A 17,762-nucleotide genomic window follows, 5' to 3' on the forward strand; every position below is an offset into this window, starting at 1 on the left:
GCAGAGGAACGAGAAGGTGCAGAAGGATCAGAAGGGGCATGGGTAGCAGGAGACGGGGGATATTGAGTCCCAAGTTCTGGAGGTGGTGGACCCGATCCAGGCATCACAGAGACCAGTCTATCTTTGTATCCCTCTACGGCCGGGCCTGAGCCATATCCCGGCGGCGGCTGGGTGGCCCTATTTGCGCTCGACTCTTTTCTGAGATGCCAGATCCAGAACACTAATCCGACGAGAATTGCGAGTCCCACTACCGGGCCGATAACTGCTCCAACAATCCAAACCTTTGAAGATGGGGATCCGGAAATTTTGGCGGACGCTGTCACTGTCGCTGAAGATGACACTATTTCGGATGACGACATTGCCGCTGAGGCTATGCGTTAGAGTGTGAATTATTCTCCTTTTCACAGTAATAGTGCTTACATGAGTCAGTTGTGGGCGCCGCAACTATGGAGGCCGGTACTGTTCGATAGTACGAAGTAGTTCTACCATCGAGACAACCATACTCCGAGAGTGGATTTTCGGCACCAGGGGAGCTAAACAGATATCCTGTATTACATGTATAGCCTTGATTGCTGCGAGACAATAAGTAAATATCGACTACATCTATTTGTATTGCTGCTCTGACAGTGCTCACCATGTCATATAGTCATCGTCAAGATACCAAATGGTTGACGATACGCAAGCAGTTGGAATCTCATTTGTTGCCCCAGATGATGCACAAGCCCAATATGAGCCTGAGGTTGTAATATTTGCAATGTGTTGGGGCAAAGAAATGTATAGTCTTGGTCGCTAACGTGAGCTGTATCCATTGGAAAATTTTGTTCATAAACTTACAGGTGCCACTAGATTCCGTGTACCCGATAAAATCAGCGCTTTCTCGTTTCACAAGTTTAGGCGTCGCTGTTTGTTGGGCCATTTTGAAAATCTGGAAACAACGGTTTTAAGAAGAGTATGGCAGCTTAGACGGGTTTCATCCCCCGAAGAATGGAATATTTCGTACTTAAAATTGTCCTTTGGAAACCTTGGAGGTGGATATGGGCCCTGTCGAACGCGCGGCCGTCACTTCGCCTGCCTTATATTGGCATAGCGTGCGTTTGCTTAAACCTTGTATGCGAGGTGGATGAGGCTGACCCGCTGATTCCATCCGCGAGCGTGGAGTTTGCGTTCGATAGCGGAGGTTGAACGGTCGTAGCCTCGACGTAAAAGAAGGTAATGGAGCGGTCGAGGACGAATCTGTCGAGACAGGAAATAAAGTGTAATACTTATCTCTTTCTGCGACCACAGAGGTGCACGCGCCGTAACAAAGCACTGCTCCTTTCCAGCGAAACTGGATCTCCTTGTCATATCAGGGGATAGGTTACAGGTAATGGATAGAAGAAGGTTATTGCAGAAAGAGTGGTCGAATCAAAAGATGGAGTGCTTGACAAAATTGAGCTGTTCAATCAGGCATCAGGCCCTGATAAGTTTGCCTGAGAACTGTATTATAAGCTCGCCCGCGTTAACTGGTGATCTAGCTAGGGAAATGAGTGACTTAAATGTGCTTGGCGGATGGTATTAAATCACAAGATCCAATCGGACAGAAGATATTGCCGTCTGGTTTCGGCGTTATCCAAACAATAATCTAAATCAGTTCTCTAAGGAGTTAACATCCAATATCAGAGTACCGACACACAAATACCATCCTATTACTTGGAATATTTACGGAATGTCCGATGATAAAACAATCATAGTTTCGATTGACTATCTAAGCCCTAAACTGGCAAGAGACTCCTGTCATGTGATCGCGTGGTTTACCAAGTGGGCCCCTGCGACAATACTTACGGAGTACTTACTTCACTCGTGCTCCATACAGATAGCCAGGGCCAACTATTGCAGCAAAATTATTGTACCAAACGGGAGCCAGGTTCCAAAAGGGTTAAATTAGAGGGGAACATAAATCTCGGAAACACCCATCTTCTCAACCGTCCACCACCATGGACGTCCAGGGGAAACCCAAGCCTATCCCGGCTTATTACTGCTGCTATCTGCTCCGTTCGACCGTTCGGCACGCCTCGCTTTATATCGGCTCGACGCCAAACCCGATCAGACGACTGCCGCAGCACAATGGAGACGCCAAAGGTGGGGCTAAGCGGACTTCGCGCGACAAACTACGGCCCTGGGAAATGACGCTGGTGGTTGAAGGGTTCATGAGTCGTGTTGGAGCGCTACAATTCGAGTAAGTTGAAGCTAAGAAACCAATTCTCAGTTTGCTATATAATGATTCTCACTACATATATAGATGGGCATGGCAACACCCTGAAAAATCACGTCATCTGCTAGAAGACGGCGGAGAGCTGGATATACAGTCCCAAGTCCCTACTAATTCGAAGACGGGCAAGGCCAAGCCGCGGGCCTATCGATCTAGAAGATCATTGACAGCTCATTTGGAAGACTTGCATTCACTCCTTCGGTCCGTCTATTTCGCTGCCTGGCCTTTACGCATTCGCTTCTTTTGCGCGGACGTCTATCGCGTCTGGAGGATATGGAATGAGCGAGTCGACGTCCCTTTACCCGACGAGAAGATCATTCTGGATGGGGACTGCCCAGGCCAAGGCGGCAATGATCTCGCTGTCGGTAGCATCAATGGATTATCAGTGGAATATACAAAGCTGGAAGGTCACCTAGAGAAGTCCATGTTTCTTCTCGACGATGCACAGGACCTTCGATGCAAATTGTGCAGCAGTTCGATCGCCCCCAATACGGAACAAATTGTGATCTGTCCGCACACAGATTGTCGAGGCGCGCATCATCTTCTATGCCTGTCCGATGAGTTCCTCAAAACCGCGAATGATTCTGATATTCTCATACCCACGAGCGGAGTCTGCCCGGTTTGCGACACCATCGTGTCCTGGCCATTAATGATGCAGGAGCTCAGTCTCCGCAACCGAGCCGAAAAGGAAGTCCGCACAATTTTGCGGAGGAAAGAGAGGCGTGACCGCAAGGAAAACGCAAAGACTTTGTCCAGTAAGGAATCTGTACGTCAGACGTCCGTTGAGCCTAGTCAGAGAGCTCTGCAGGATCAGGGATGCCTAATGGACACGGATGATCCCCTCTTGCACGACGATTGGTATGAGCAAGTCGATATGGAATCAGACACGGAGCATGGCACACAGAAACACCAATCTCCCCAGCCACCATCGAGACTCGAGATCGTCATTGAAGACAGTGATTGGGACGACGCTGAGGTCATCGAATGATACACACCAGGCGCTCCAGCACCGCAGTATTATATTAACAATAGCATCAATCTATCCTCTCGGGCTAATTAGCAAGCGGACCTAACGTCCTCAATGGCCCAATCGCATCCAGTCGTGCCACACAGCCCGCAACAGCAGCCTGAATATCCGTCGAGACCTCCTCCAGCGTCCTCCCTGCATCGACGACACAAACATCCTTCTGCCGCTCAAACAACGTGCGAAACAACTCTCGCACGCGACTCTGCATACTCTCATTCTCATATCTTTCAGCACCAAACCCGCCTCGTTTCGCAGCTTCCTCAGCAGAAATATTCAGAAACAAGCAGATATCTGGCTGCGGGAGCCCAATCTCCGGCTGCCAGGCCCACTCCAGCGAGAGGGTGGGGTTGGCTTTCGCGGCCGAGTAGACAGCGCCGGAGTATGAGTAGCGGTCGACGATGACGGTGATTCCGGCAGCGATATCTTGTTCGATGCTTTTGGCGATTTCCCATCGGTTTGCGGAGAAGAGGAGGTGGATGGAGTGGTCGTCTTGGTTGGCGGAGCCGCGGAGGTAGCTATCTATGAGCTTTCCGATGGGGGTGGTCCTGTCTGAGGTGGAGATTAGATCAGGATGTAGCAATTGAAACACGAGAAAACATACCTGGAAATCGAATATATTTCACATTATATCCTTGTTCAGAGAGGTAGTTTTGTAGCATTTCGCATTGGCTCGATTTGCCGGCGCGATCGAGACCTTCGACGACAATCAGGGCGCCGCGTCGCGTCGGCGTTTGTTGCGAAGCTGTCATTTTGGTAGCTGTTGTCAGGAAATGGGCAGATTATATGACAAAGAAATGGGGTTTAAGTCAAGCTGAAGCTCAATGGCTCTTTGTTTCGCCTGTACTTCAAAAGGGAAGAGTGGTGGTTCAAGAGAAAGCAAAGTGACGGGTCCCTTGTTTAATCGACTCGGCCCCAAGCCTCTTTTTTTCTGCCGCCTCCCTCGATAAGATCGCAAAGATCCCAACGTCCGCCAGCATGGCCACTCAATAACCTCAGCCACCATGGATTCCGAACCTTCCCCATCCCGCGAGATGACATTTAGCATCCTGGGCTCTGCAGCGCCAGTGCTGGCCCCTCGAGTGGGCACATTGGCCCTCGGCGGCCGCCAGACGATTGCGACGCCAAATCTCGTCCCGCTCACATCGCGGGGTGCTGTGCCGCATATCTCGCATGATATGGTGCGCAAAGAGACTGCAATCAATAGTCTGTATGTCGGATTAGAAGACTGTATGTGTGCTACGTGATCTCTCTACCAGATCTGGCTATGAAGGCCTACTTTGTTATGGCGCATACTGACCACGCGACATGTCTTTGCTCTGAATAGTCATCGAGAGGAAACACCCTGCCCCGCTATATAATGTCCCCGCCACCGCAAACGAGTCGCCCTTGAGGAAGTTTATATGCGCACAAGATGATGCGACCATTCTTTTAGGCCCACGACGATTCCCCGCGATTGCATGCCCTCCCAACAACACCGAGACCTCCATCGCCATCTCAACCTCTGTCGGGTTTCGGCAACTCGAGGCCCACGGGTATATCGAGGCCATACAGAAGCTGAAACCCGACATTGCCATTGGTCTGGCTGATATGGTTCTCGGGAGACCCCCTGGTCTGAAGAGGCGAGGTAAGATGGTCGACCGGACGCATGCATATACTCGCGATGCGCTGGAGCATCTATATGGGGAATCTGTGGCGGAGAAGTCAAAGGCCAAGTTCTTTGCGCCTGTGCTACCGCTGGACAACACACAGCAATCTCTCTATCTCGATGACCTAGAGGGTGAGTTCAAGGATCGCATCGCAGGACTGGCGCTGTACGAGTCAGCCTCGTTGGGCTATATCTCCGAAGCCCTGGGCGACCTACCTCGATTATTGCTGAGTGATCCATCAAGCCCTCACGAGGTACTTCGCGAGATCTCACTCGGTGCAGACCTTTTGACCGTCCCGTTCCTGCAGGGATGCTCAGATGCTGGGATTGCGCTGGATTTCGCATTTCCTGTCCCAGCGGCTGTACAGGCTCGGGGAGAGCCTCAGCCACTTGGACTTGACCTCTGGTCATCGGAACATGCTATGGATATCTCTCCATTAGTCAAAGGGTGTGAATGCTACGCATGCCGGAACCATCATCGTGCCTACTTTAATCACCTGCTGCGCGCAAAGGAGATGGCGGCGTGGGCTCTGCTCCAAATGCACAATCACCATGTGATAGATCGTCTCATGGCGGGTGCGCGAGACAGCATCCAGCGTGGGACTTTCGAAGAGGACGTCAAGGCATTCCACCGAGCATACGTCGCTAATTTGCCAGACCGAACGGGCGAGGGTCCTCGGTAAGTTTGGTCCAGAATACTCCTTTTCTCCTTTCTTTCAGAATCCTAACACTCAATAGACTACGCGGTTACCAGATGCCGGCCGCTGGACCTCATCAGCCCCGGCGTATGCCTAAAGTATACGGCCGTCTCGATGATCTCTCGCAGAAATTCGCCGAGTCTCAGTCGTCCGTTGCGACTCCAGATACGGACGCTGAGGGACTCGAGAAACACGGGTTTGCGGAGAGAATCTAATTAAGCGATATTTACAGAGTTCATGATTTTTTGCTAGCGGTCGCGGCTCTTATCCTTAAAAGCATCCTGGAAACAGGGGTAGTTTTGGGCAATTTTGATTGAGCTTATGTTTTTGAAGCATGCATATGAGAGAGCCTTGACTGCCTACACTTACATAGCGGAATAACTTCGTCTTAAATCAAAGGAGAATTACAACTCATAAAAGTAGTGGCTCAATTTCATATAATCATTCCATCGACCTCAAGAGCACCCAAAAAAGTACTGTACAGGATCCAAGATCTCATGATACCACCAGTCTTTCTTCACATGGCCAAAATAAATAAATCATCATCGTCGCAGTCAGATAAGAAAAAGGAAATAGGCGGGAGGAGCAGAAGGAACAAAAAGGGAAAGAGGTAGGGTATATCTAGCAGATGCAACTTAAGCAGAGCGGCTCTCCCTCTCACTGAGTCTCTCCCGCCAATACACGCCACATCCACTTGACCTCATCTTCTTCCTCTTTGCTGCCCTGCGGTGTGCCCGCGCCAAATTGCTGACCGACAACGCAGACAAGCCAGGTATCATTCTTAGTCTGGTCGAGGAAACGCTCGGTAGGTGAGCCACGGGGGTAAATGCGGCGCCATTCATCCCAGATGCGGAAGGCTTCCTCGCCCCAGGCGCGGAAACTGACTTCCTCAATGATGGTTGGAGTGACAATCTCCTTGCCACGGAAGACACCCCAAGTGACGGCATTGACGCTTTCGGGGTTGGAGTTCAGCTCGTCAAGCTCTACATCAGCTGGCTGGACAGGGAGCGAGGATTCGAAGGCGCCGGTGTTATTGGTTGCGAACCACACGAGCTTGTCGTGACCGTGCTTCTCGAACAGGGGCTTCAGAATGGTGGTGTAGTCCTTGCTGGGGCAGAAGAACTCGACAAAGGGTTTTTGGAAGACAAATCCTTCCCGCTGGGGGCCCCAGCCGAAGATGTGGTGGTCACTGCGGAGACCGTTGACGGCGGGTTGGGAGGCCAGGGTCCACCAGCCGCGGCCGTCGATGAGCTTGAGCAATTCGGGGCGAATAAGCTCCGTCTCTGCATTCAGACCGGCACCTTCCTCCGCGCCACCCTCTGACCAAGGGACCATGTACAGCTCTCCAGAGACGTGATGACGGAACAGTGTGCTGATATCAGAGTGCTCAACGGGGTGGCCCCAGATCCGGCGGGCCACGGCAGAAGTGACATGGAGGGACGGGCCATATCCATCAATCTCACCGAAAGCCGGGGAGCGTGCATCACCCCATCGACCGTTGGGGAAGTCATCCCATGTGGCCTCTCTGCCGAGAGAGCCCAGTCCCTCGGAAATCTGAAGGGTTGTGCCCCGGCCGGGAGGCATTGCGGGCTGTCCCACGCTGTTGGCGAGAGCCTCGTGGACGGAATCATGGGAAGATTCCTTGGCAGAAAGCTTGTCCACAATCACACGGTTGTGCGGCTGGGAGTTGATAGAGGATGCCCGACGTCTGGCCAGGCGGGCTGACGCGCCGAGGGGCACCACACCGTGGGCCTCCACAATAGCATAGTCATCTTCAATATCAGTCGAAGAAGGAATCAGATCACATCGCTCCAGAATGAACGACACTGTCTTCTCCAAGTTCAACGTATAAAAATGGAATCCTCGTGGCCCTGGGGACTTCAGCTCTTGCATGCCTCCAACGATCTCGCTGACGATGTCCACACCGGCTCGCTTGACGGCCTCATCATCATGCTTCAGTTCTTCCATGCGCTTGGCAATAGGATCTGGGATATGCACGTGGCTGAGCTTCGTCACTCGAGTGAGAATCTTGTAGCTGTGGACGGGCATAAGGCCCGGGATGATGGGAATGGTTTTGAAGACGCCAGACTCGTGATTCCGAAGCATATTCTCAAACTTCTGGTATGCTTCAATATCATATGTGAGCTGTGTCATGATGAAGTCTGCTCCGGCGACGGTCTTTTCAATGAGGTATGGCAGATCGCGGACTGGATCCTGGACATCCTGGAACGAGTCGGCGGGATGACCCTCGGGGTACGCCGCAACACCAATGCAGAAGTAGTCACCATGTTGCTTGCGAATGTACCTCACCAGGTCGACTGCGAAAGTGAAGTCCTTGTTGCTATCGTCCTCGCCATGCATGTTGTATTCCTCGCTACGGGGCGGGTCTCCTCGCAGAGCCAGGATATTGCGAATACCCAAAACCTTGGCCTCCTCCAATGCCATGTCCACCAACGCTCGGCTCATGTTCGTGCATGTCAAATGCAGAACCGTCGTCAACTGCAACTGGCGCTGGCAGACTTCCGCCAGCTCGAGGGAACGGGCCGCCGTGCTTCCGCCTGCACCCCAAGTGACCGTCACGAAGAGTGGACGTAAGGCCTGAGCCATCCGCTCCAGACGTGCAGACAGGTTCGCGAAACCCTACCGTAGCCATCGGGTTAGCAAATCTGGGTCATGTCCTCAATTTCCTCGATCTCTCGCTCTTAAGAGCGCACACGCGGGGTTACCCCACCATCCGGGTCTTGGGAGGGAAGAACTCCAGCGAGAAGTAATTGGCGTCCGGCGGCAGGGCCGCAATCTTCTCTGTGATCTTCTTCTCCATTGCGAAGGATGTCGTGGTCAGCAATGGGAGAGGGCGGTTGAAGGAAAGGAGAGAAGTTTTGGGTAGAAGTGGACCGTCATGGATTCTCCGATGGTAGTTGGTCGCATCGGGAAATATGAAGTCCACGCCTGCCGATGACGGCCATCCCGCGGTCTGTACAAAGTACCCATCGTTTCGGTCCTGTTACTTGTATCTAATGTTTTCTTACTGTCCCATTTCATTGCTCCACCGTCATTTCTATAGCTGGAAATAAGCTTGTCGGAAAAAGCAGCAGAGAAAAAGATCGCCCGGGCGATTACTCAGCGCATTGGACCATGGATGGGCGAGTTTTTGTACATCCATGCTCCATGACTAGTTCGTACAGCTAGGAGGCTATTGAACCTGTGGATGAGTGAATGGCCCAATGCTTTCAAAATCTCGTCGTCTAGATATTTCATAAAGTTACAATACAATCTATCAATCTCAAGATGAAATCAACTCGTTTGCAAACTGATCGCTCTCGACCGCCCTAATACGAGCCCACAATCGCCAACCGAACTTCAGCCGCCGCAGCACACCAGGACGCCCGGTCTCCATTGCCAAAGTGAGGCATATTACCCTCCTAACACTCGCCGTATACTTCCGATCTACTCATTGGCATACTTTATCTCACGATGACTGTCCGGCGTCCCTTGACTTTCCCGACCGTCCTCCGCCCGGTCCGCGCCAACGCGGTGCGACAGCCTGGACCATTGTCACGAAGGACAATGTCCACGCCTCCAAACCCCTCACAAGCCCCAAGACCAGCTCAAGCGAACCCTAAAGATTCCCAGTCCCGACTACGTCGCTTCAATGACCGACTACCACGATTCCTTCGCACATATACAACCCCACTGTTGGGAGCTCCAGTCACACATGTCACCTCCTTCCTAGTCCTACACGAAATCACCGCGATACTGCCACTGTTCGGGCTGGTCGCTGCGTTCCACTACGGCGCATGGATGCCGGATCTCAGCTCGGATTCGGGGGAAAGCAATGCCTTCGACGAGGGAGCGAAGCGGTTTGGACGCTGGCTGAGGAAGAAGGGCTGGGTTGAGGAATCCGATGTCAATACCGTCGCGGAGCACGAAGTAACGGGGGCTACGTATGGCGCGCAAAAGGAACAAGCTGGAGTCCGACTGGTGCTGGAATTCGCCACGGCGTACGCAATTACAAAAGCTCTACTGCCCGTCCGTATAGCAGCTAGCGTGTGGGCTACGCCGTGGTTTGCAAGAACGATTCTTACGCCGACCACGAATGTAGTAAAGAGGATATTCAGCAAGAGCTGAACTCGACCAGCATCTGAGTTTACTAATACAAAGAAAATCCGTATTCATCAATAATATGATGTATGTTTGATTTTGTAGCCATTCAAGGCCTTGACTCAACACTATTGCAATTCTATACCGCAAACAGCCGAGGGCTGGCACTCGTCAGGCACAAGCCTCGTGGAACGAGCAATTTACTCGTAAATCCACTGGGCCTGGGTGGCCTTCCACTTGAGGACCTCGGAGGGAGAGAACCAGAGGGCGATCTCCTTCTTGGCGTTCTCAACGCTGTCGGAGCCGTGGCAGACGTTGCGGCCGACATCGATGGCGTAGTCACCACGGATGGTGCCGGGGGCGGAGGCCAGGGGGTTGGTGGCACCGAGGATGGTGCGGCCGGTCTTGACGGCGTCCTTGCCCTCCCAGACCATGGCGCAGATGGGGCCGCTCAGCATGTCTAGCGAAAATTGGGTTAGACGCTTATCTTGGTGAGAAGGAAGAATCGGAGCATTGTGGAAACTCACAGGAGATGAGGCCCTTGAAGAAGCCCTTGCCGGCGAGGTCGGCGTAGTGCTTCTCGAGGTGCTCCTGGCTGGGGGAGGTGAGCTTCATGGCAACGAGCTTGAAGCCACGGTTCTCGAAGCGAGAGATGATGGGACCAACGAGGCCACGCTGGAGGGGTGGGGTTAGCAATTGAAGCTCAATTGATGGATCGGTCGGCTATTCGTGACAGTTTCGGCCTCAGAAGGCTGGTGATCGTACCTGGACACCATCGGGCTTGATGGCAATGAAACTGCCGCAATTTGTTAGCTTCAACTTCACACCGCCAGATAGCGTCGCAAAGCGATAGGAAGAGCAGCAATGCAGGGACAGGGGGTAGGGAAGGGAGTATAGAACGGGCATTGGCTATGGAATTGGTCACTTACGTCTGCTCGTCGGCCATTTTGATGGATTGGGACTTGAAGATTATGATCAGCAAGGGATGAGGAGCAAAAAGAGGAGGAGGGAAGAGAGGAGAATAAATACCTGTGAGCCTTTTTTTGGCTGCGATTGGTGGGGCTGAGGGGTGCTCTCTGCCTGAGGCAAGAACCCCGACACCTCGAGGGTAATTTTGTTGGCCTGTCTTGTTGCCTTGTAGCCTTACAACCTTAGGCAGCTTACCCCAGCTCTCTCCACTGGTCAGGCCAGCCTGGAGCTTCCCTCGTTGACAAGTGTACCACCCTTCGGATGCAGGTCCACACCGAACCCTTACGAAGCATTGGGTCAGATATTGAGGGTCTCTGATTGTAACTATCCTCGACATCATGGCCAGGAGCCGGCCTGCGTCTCGTTGGACGCTATTGCTATCTTTAGTTGTTCTTATCGCATGCATTGTTGTCCCCGGATGTCAGTTCACCCATCCACTGACTGACACTGATCTTTCTCTCAAGAACTAATTGAATTGGCGTGTACAGTGGCTGTAAAGCACGAAAATTTCAAAACCTGTGATCAATCAGGCTTCTGCAAACGAAACCGAGCCTACGCCGACAATGCCTCCGCTCAAGGCTCGTCCTGGCGCTCCCCCTACGAGCTCGATCCTGCCACCATTCACTTCAAGGATGGCCAATTGACCGGCGTCCTTGTGAAACCCATCTCTGACACCGAGAAAGTTCAATTGCCTCTTACGCTTTCCTTCCTTGAATCCGGTGCCGTTCGGCTGATTGTTGATGAAGAGAAGCGGTTGAAGGGTGATATCGAAATCCGACATGGTAGCAAGGTAAACAAGAAGCGTTACGATGAAGCCGAAAAGTGGGTTATCGTCGGTGGTTTGGATTCCAGCCAATCGGCAACTCTGGACGCACAATCCGAGACGGGGTTCACCAAGATCTTGTATGGGCCGGAGGGCAAGTTTGAGGCCATCATCCGTCACGCTCCATTCGAGGTTGAGTTCCAGAGGGATGGTCAGACTCATGTCCAGCTGAACCACCAGGGTTTTTTCAATATGGAACACTGGCGACCGAAGGTGGAGGGCAAGGAGGGAGAGTCTGAGGAAGATGAGAGCACTTGGTGGGAGGAGAGCTTCGGTGGAAATACCGATTCTAAACCTCGAGGCCCCGAGAGTGTTGGTCTCGATATTAGCTTCCCAGGCTACAATCATGTCTTTGGTATTCCAGAGCACGCAGACTCGCTGTCGCTCAAGGGGACTCGAGGTGGTTCTGGCAACCACGAAAACCCTTACCGCATGTACAACTCGGACGTGTTTGAGTACGAGCTTGACAGCCCTATGACCTTGTATGGATCAATTCCATTCATGCAGGCCCACCGCAAGGGCTCTACTGTCGGCGTCTTCTGGCTCAATGCTGCAGAAACATGGGTCGACATCGTCAAGAAGAGTGCTTCATCTAACCCACTCTCGATGAGTGCTTCTTCGAAGACAAACACTCATACCCATTGGTTCTCCGAGGCGGGTCGGATCGATCTGTTCGTCTTCCTGGGCCCAACTCCCCAGGCTCTCAGCAAGACCTATGGTGAACTCACCGGTTATACTCAGCTGCCCCAGCACTTTGCCATCGCCTATCACCAGTGCCGCTGGAACTACGTCACTGACGAGGATGTCAAGGAAGTGGATGCCAAGTTTGACAAGTACCAGATCCCCTATGATGTGATCTGGCTAGATCTGGAATACACCGATGACCGGAAGTACTTCACTTGGGACCCTCTCACCTTCCCCAACCCCAGGGGCATGCAGGAGAAGCTGGATGCGTCCGAGCGGAAGCTTGTGGTCCTGATTGATCCTCATATCAAGAACAAGGATGATTATTATGTCTCTCAGGAACTGAACAGCAAGGGCCTTGCTGTCCAGAACAAAGACGGCGAAGTATATGACGGATGGTGCTGGCCTGGTTCCTCGAACTGGGTTGACTGCTTCAATCCCGCCGCATTCCCATGGTGGAACAGTCTCCATAAATACGACAAGTTCAAGGGTTCCTTGTCCAACCTGTTCATCTGGAACGACATGAACGAGCCTTCCGTCTTCAACGGACCCGAGACCACCATGCCCAAGGACAACATCCACTATGGCAACTGGGAACACCGTGATGTTCACAACGTGAATGGTCTTACCCTGGTGAACGCCACTTACCAAGCCTTGTTGGAGCGTAAGAAGGGTGAGGTTCGCCGTCCATTCATTCTCACTCGCTCGTACTATGCCGGAGCTCAACGCCTAGCTGCCATGTGGACTGGAGACAACCAGGCTACCTGGGACCACCTGGGCGCCTCCCTTCCTATGGTTCTGAACAATGGTATTGCTGGCTTCCCATTCGCTGGCGCTGACGTTGGTGGATTCTTCCACAACCCGGAGAAGGAGCTTTTGGCCCGCTGGTACCAGGCCGGTATCTGGTATCCGTTCTTCCGTGCCCACGCCCACATCGATACTCGTCGTCGCGAGCCGTACTTGATCAGCGAACCGTACCGAACCATCATTTCTCAGGCCATCCGCCTGAGGTATCAGCTTCTACCCGCCTGGTATACCGCGTTCCACGAGGCATCCATCAATGGCACGCCTATTGTGCGCCCCCAATACTACGTCTTCCCGGACGATGAGGAGGGCTTTGCCATCGACGACCAGCTGTACCTGGGCGACACCGGCCTCCTTGCCAAGCCCGTTGTGAAGGAGAACACTTTCACTACCGACATCTATATTGCCGACGAGGAGAAGTACTATGACTACTTTGACTTTACCATCTACCAAGGCGCCGGCAAGCGACACACCGTCCCCGCCCCCGAGGACAAGATTCCTCTATTGATTCAGGGCGGACACATCATTCCTCGTCGGGACCGCCCGCGCCGCAGCAGCGCTTTGATGCGCTGGGACCCCTACACCTTTGTGATTACTCTCAGTAAGAACGGTGAGGCCGACGGTACTCTCTACGTTGATGATGGCGAGACATTCGACTACGAGCGCGGCGGCTACATTCACCGCCGCTTCCAGTTCCGTGACTCTGTCCTCTCATCGGAGGACATTGGCATCAAGGGTGCCAAGACCGCCGAGTATCTGAAGACTATGGCAGGCGTCACCGTGGAGCGGGTGATTGTTATTGATCCTCCAACTTCGTGGAAGGACAAGAACAGTGTGACAGTCATTGAAGATGGGGCTAAGGCTGGATCCACTGCCTCGCTGGAGTACTTTGAACAGAAGGGCGGCAAGGCTTCATATGCTGTTATCAAGAGCCCGAATGTTGGTATTGGCAAGACCTGGCGGATAGAGTTTTAGGAATTTGCATTGTCGATTGTTAGACATGACATGACGTACATGTTCAATAGTTTAGAAGGTTGGCGATTTTTGAAGAGCATGCAATCTAGTCGATTGATTCATTCTTGTCTTGAAATACATTGAAATGTCCAAGGTCTAGGGTTCTCGAAACACGATGTCTAGCCACTGTAAGCCAACTTGAAATGGCATGATGTTTTTGCTTGTATCAGCGAGCCACCTCTGAACTTGTTCTGGATGATTGGACAAAGATATGAAGCACCAAATACCATCATGAAGTACCATGGGTCTTCTATCACTCCAAAACCCGAGCATGCACCTCAACGACAAATTTATCCCCCTCCGCATTTAAAGCAGTCAAACGTAATTCTCCGTAGGGATCAACCCACCATCCCACTCCGTTGGAGCCAGCGATCTCATCTCCCAGCCAAAAGAAATTAATTCTGTCCTGCCTCCCACTCCCTTGAAAAAAGGTACCATAGTAGTCCCAAAAGAAGTCCATCGCGGTTATATTAGCTTGTTCCAGCGAGGCGAAGACCTTTTCTACCAGGAATATGGACTCGGTGGAGGCCTGGACACTTGAACGGGTCACCACGAAGACGCAGTCCACGAGATCTTGTGGGGTTACCCGGTCATATGCTTCGCTGATTTCGTATAGGAGTTCTTGGGGTAACTCGTGGCGTTGGTCGATTCTGTGTACCCTTGATCGTTCGTATGGTCTCCAGTTCTCTGGATGCGCATGTGCTTGAGATTCGTAAGCGTCCGTAGGATTGTCATCGAGATTAGGTATGGGCATTATGAGATGTTGTCTTGAGGACATTGATGGGGAGAAGTGTTTCAGGTAATTTTGCAAGACAGCTATAATAAATGATAGCCCGCGGATGTTATGGTATCCAAATAGGGCTTAGCATCTCAACCTCTATGGCAAGTGTGACGTATAGTAGATTGGAAGAAATGAAAAATTAGTTTAGGGGGGCACCGCAACTGGATTCGGTCACCTTTCATCTATGGTGTAATTCCACTCCTGTAGTAGGAGATAAAAGTCGCGACCGCGACTGTTTTGGTCGAGGGTAGCCGATAAACAGATTGGAGTTTAGACGATGATCGACCTTCTTCATCATCACCATTGACTCACTAAATGGTGACTTATCATTTGCATGTCAGCAATTCTAGAGTACCACTAGAGACAATGTCATGGATATGAAGGTATCTAGCCTGGGGTTCAGTCGTACCTGATGGGATGAGCCAAGGCCCTTGTACTCGAATACTCGAGACTAACGTGCTTGACATATTGGACCAAATCTATCAGATTATAGTCCGAACGATTTTTGGCTAAGGACTCTTGATGAGTATCTGTACTCTAAGATACTACAGACTACTAATCTATTGTCTTCTTGGTGATTATTGGGCCCTTTTAAATTCGACGCGATAGATCTTTGCGCTCCGCCGAAGTATATACATCCACCTAGAGTTGCCAGGGACATGCACTGGCAGTAGACCAAGTCTAGCGACCGTAGAAACCATCTCCCCAGATACAATTCAACTTCGTCTCTTTTCCTAGGTTTTTCTAAATATTTTTCGAATTGACTCTCCTCATAGCTCCAGCGATAGATGGTCAAGTTTGGTCGGGGGTTCAAACTGAAGGAATCTCGCTGTATTCTCCGACCATATCCATCTATTGAGTGGTTATTGATAGACATTAAAATCCTCTTGTCCAATTTGAAAGCAGTGAAAGCTCGAATGTGATTGACTACGGAATCACAAGGAAGCAGATGATGGGATGGCCTGGAAGATCAAAGCTTGCAATGCCCAGCCGTCCAAGCCTTGGGCACAGACCAGGTGTGTCGCGCGACCAATTTCCCCTTTCATATCCAAATGCTCATTCAGCCACTGACTGCGATACAGTACATCAATGCTCAAGTATCTATTCGTTACCGAACTATAAATCAAGTTTTGTTGTACTGTACTTCGATCATGTCCATAAGGTCAGTCAACAAGTCACCAAGTGGTCCAATCATCTCCAATTCCCTCCATGTACAGCTAGCTATTCAACGCCTAGAACTGGAATTAATCGGTCTGGTCGATCTATGAATTAGATCCAAAACCAGGCCAGCCATTTCCCATGACTATGGCCCTTAACTCTCTTCAACAGCCACGAGGCCGAGCACAATTATCCAAGGCCCTGCCAAGCATCTGGACCAGAATATTCTTGGTCTTCTTGGGTTCCTTGGCCCGCAGTGATCGACAGAGCGCTGACATAAGCCTGGAAAAAAACCCGCAACCGTCGCGGCCGCGTTGGGACCTTTCTCCTTGTTGGTTATTATTCTTGGTTCGTCCACTCGAAACTTGCCCCTTGTGCCTCGTTCGCCGCTTGTCTGGTCTTTTCTGCGCTGAAGCGTGTCCGGATTCTTTGAGCCTTCCCCGAGACACTTATACGCTGAACGATCCCCGCCGAGTTGTTGATTCTGAGTGTATACCCTCCGGAGACCGCGGAAGACCTTCACAACCATCATGTACCTCATTCAACTAGCCATTGAATATGGCGCGCCCGTTTTGTACGTTTCAGATCGCAGAATCATATCTTCTGGAAAGCATATGTGCTAACAATGATTGTATAGCCTCATCTCCTCTCCCCTCACGTCCTACCTGGACCAGATCCTCAGCATTCACCGGAATAGGAGTTCGGCTGGGTTTTCGCTAGACATCCCGTTGATTATGCTTGTCGCATCGATCTTGAAGTAAGATCCTCCCACTTGTCCCATGCGACCCCGATGATAGCCGAGCGCGGACTGGATTTGAAGACCGTGGAATACTGATATTGACGCGCTGCTTAGGGTCTTTTACTGGTTCGGGGAATATTATTCCAAGGCCTTGCTGGCTCAGGCCGTGGTTATGATCTTGGTGCAGATAGCGCTGCTCAAGGTTGCTTTGGACCATCGGCCTGCAGTGGGCGCAAAGAATGGCATCGAGCATACACCCTTCAGCGGTGGTTCTCAGGGTGGATTCAACCGGCCCTATGATTTCTGGCAGTGGAGGAACACCAAGCCGTAAGCTTACTTGCTCCCTTCTCGATCTGCCTTGTCGAAACTCTCTGATCCGCTATTTCTACAGATACTGGCTCTTCCTTGCCTATTTCGTCGCCATCGTGGCCGTCCTCCACCTCACCCCTCTTTCCGGCTCCGAGACCTATATTGGCTTCCTGGGCGCCGTCGGTCTTGCTGTCGAGGCTACCCTCCCTCTCCCTCAGATTCTGGCCAACCATCGCTCTGGATCCTGCAAGGGCTTCCGACTGTCCGTTCTTGCTGCATGGATCATTGGTGACACCATGAAGATGAGCTACTTCTTCTGCAGCCAGGACACCATCCCCTGGGCGTTCAAGATATGCGGTATGTTCCAGTGCGTGTGCGACCTGTACTTGGGCTTCCAGTACTGGACGTTCACTCGCGGCTCCGGCCGGGCTGCTGGCAGCTCGATGGAGCAGGAAGGCCGGTGGGGACAAGAAGAGAAGGACATTCGCATGAACTGAGCGGACTTGCCAGACCAATTTTTATGAACCAATTGCTGCATTTGGTGTAGATAGATGGGAATCACCGAGCCATAGCGACTTATAGATTTGTAATTCTGAATGAGATGATGTTATAGTTTTCCTTGAAATGGTTTACTTGATGTTGATCATTTTATTTCGAAAAGTAAGACTCCCCGCAGCAATTCCGTTTCGGGCAGTTGAGGGACTTGCCCCGCGAAATGCCGAACATAGTAACGCGCTGTCCCTCCCTCAAGTGGTGGAACGT

The 17,762-nt window shown here is 51.7% G+C and overlaps 10 protein-coding genes across 10 annotated transcripts; 5 read left to right on the forward strand and 5 right to left on the reverse strand.

The window, feature by feature from the left end:
- Nucleotides 1-177: 177 nt before the first annotated feature.
- On the reverse strand, nt 178-916 carry N7458_003050 (uncharacterized protein; the record flags this gene model as incomplete). Its single annotated transcript, XM_056906433.1, has 3 exons — nt 178-370; nt 635-734; nt 835-916. 3 exons carry the CDS (start codon nt 914-916, stop codon nt 178-180), a joined length of 375 nt encoding a protein of 124 aa, XP_056770540.1.
- A 1,057-nt stretch (nt 917-1,973) lies between these two features.
- Nucleotides 1,974-3,236, forward strand: N7458_003051 (structure-specific endonuclease subunit SLX1; the record flags this gene model as incomplete). The annotated part of the gene is made up of 2 exons (XM_056906434.1): nt 1,974-2,215; nt 2,279-3,236. The coding sequence occupies 2 exons, from the start codon at nt 1,974-1,976 to the stop codon at nt 3,234-3,236; spliced, it is 1,200 nt and encodes a 399-aa protein (XP_056770541.1).
- A 64-nt stretch (nt 3,237-3,300) lies between these two features.
- N7458_003052 (bifunctional thymidylate/uridylate kinase) lies at nt 3,301-4,024 on the reverse strand (the record flags this gene model as incomplete). Its single annotated transcript, XM_056906435.1, has 2 exons — nt 3,301-3,824; nt 3,877-4,024. 2 exons carry the CDS (start codon nt 4,022-4,024, stop codon nt 3,301-3,303), a joined length of 672 nt encoding a protein of 223 aa, XP_056770542.1.
- Nucleotides 4,025-4,276: 252 nt separating this feature from the next.
- N7458_003053 (tRNA-ribosyltransferase family protein) lies at nt 4,277-5,833 on the forward strand (the record flags this gene model as incomplete). Its single annotated transcript, XM_056906436.1, has 3 exons — nt 4,277-4,502; nt 4,600-5,599; nt 5,659-5,833. 3 exons carry the CDS (start codon nt 4,277-4,279, stop codon nt 5,831-5,833), a joined length of 1,401 nt encoding a protein of 466 aa, XP_056770543.1.
- A 442-nt stretch (nt 5,834-6,275) lies between these two features.
- N7458_003054 (methylenetetrahydrofolate reductase (NAD(P)H) MET12) lies at nt 6,276-8,439 on the reverse strand (the record flags this gene model as incomplete). The annotated part of the gene is made up of 2 exons (XM_056906437.1): nt 6,276-8,258; nt 8,350-8,439. 2 exons carry the CDS (start codon nt 8,437-8,439, stop codon nt 6,276-6,278), a joined length of 2,073 nt encoding a protein of 690 aa, XP_056770544.1.
- A 653-nt stretch (nt 8,440-9,092) lies between these two features.
- Nucleotides 9,093-9,746, forward strand: N7458_003055 (uncharacterized protein; the record flags this gene model as incomplete). Its single annotated transcript, XM_056906438.1, has 1 exon — nt 9,093-9,746. The coding sequence occupies one exon, from the start codon at nt 9,093-9,095 to the stop codon at nt 9,744-9,746; it is 654 nt and encodes a 217-aa protein (XP_056770545.1).
- A 173-nt stretch (nt 9,747-9,919) lies between these two features.
- Nucleotides 9,920-10,665, reverse strand: N7458_003056 (Nucleoside diphosphate kinase; the record flags this gene model as incomplete). The annotated part of the gene is made up of 4 exons (XM_056906439.1): nt 9,920-10,179; nt 10,247-10,394; nt 10,485-10,515; nt 10,649-10,665. 4 exons carry the CDS (start codon nt 10,663-10,665, stop codon nt 9,920-9,922), a joined length of 456 nt encoding a protein of 151 aa, XP_056770546.1.
- Nucleotides 10,666-11,026: 361 nt separating this feature from the next.
- N7458_003057 (glucan 1,3-alpha-glucosidase ROT2) lies at nt 11,027-13,974 on the forward strand (the record flags this gene model as incomplete). The annotated part of the gene is made up of 2 exons (XM_056906440.1): nt 11,027-11,108; nt 11,177-13,974. 2 exons carry the CDS (start codon nt 11,027-11,029, stop codon nt 13,972-13,974), a joined length of 2,880 nt encoding a protein of 959 aa, XP_056770547.1.
- Nucleotides 13,975-14,266: 292 nt separating this feature from the next.
- On the reverse strand, nt 14,267-14,767 carry N7458_003058 (uncharacterized protein; the record flags this gene model as incomplete). The annotated part of the gene is made up of 1 exon (XM_056906441.1): nt 14,267-14,767. One exon carries the CDS (start codon nt 14,765-14,767, stop codon nt 14,267-14,269), a length of 501 nt encoding a protein of 166 aa, XP_056770548.1.
- Nucleotides 14,768-16,482: 1,715 nt separating this feature from the next.
- On the forward strand, nt 16,483-17,497 carry N7458_003059 (PQ-loop repeat-containing protein; the record flags this gene model as incomplete). The annotated part of the gene is made up of 4 exons (XM_056906442.1): nt 16,483-16,526; nt 16,590-16,709; nt 16,806-17,018; nt 17,083-17,497. 4 exons carry the CDS (start codon nt 16,483-16,485, stop codon nt 17,495-17,497), a joined length of 792 nt encoding a protein of 263 aa, XP_056770549.1.
- Nucleotides 17,498-17,762: the final 265 nt, after the last annotated feature.

The sequence above is a fragment of the Penicillium daleae genome, assembly GCF_028827525.1.
Source record: "Penicillium daleae strain IBT 16125 chromosome Unknown utg000002l_segment0_segment0, whole genome shotgun sequence".
In the NCBI taxonomy this organism is placed as follows: domain Eukaryota; kingdom Fungi; phylum Ascomycota; class Eurotiomycetes; order Eurotiales; family Aspergillaceae; genus Penicillium; species Penicillium daleae.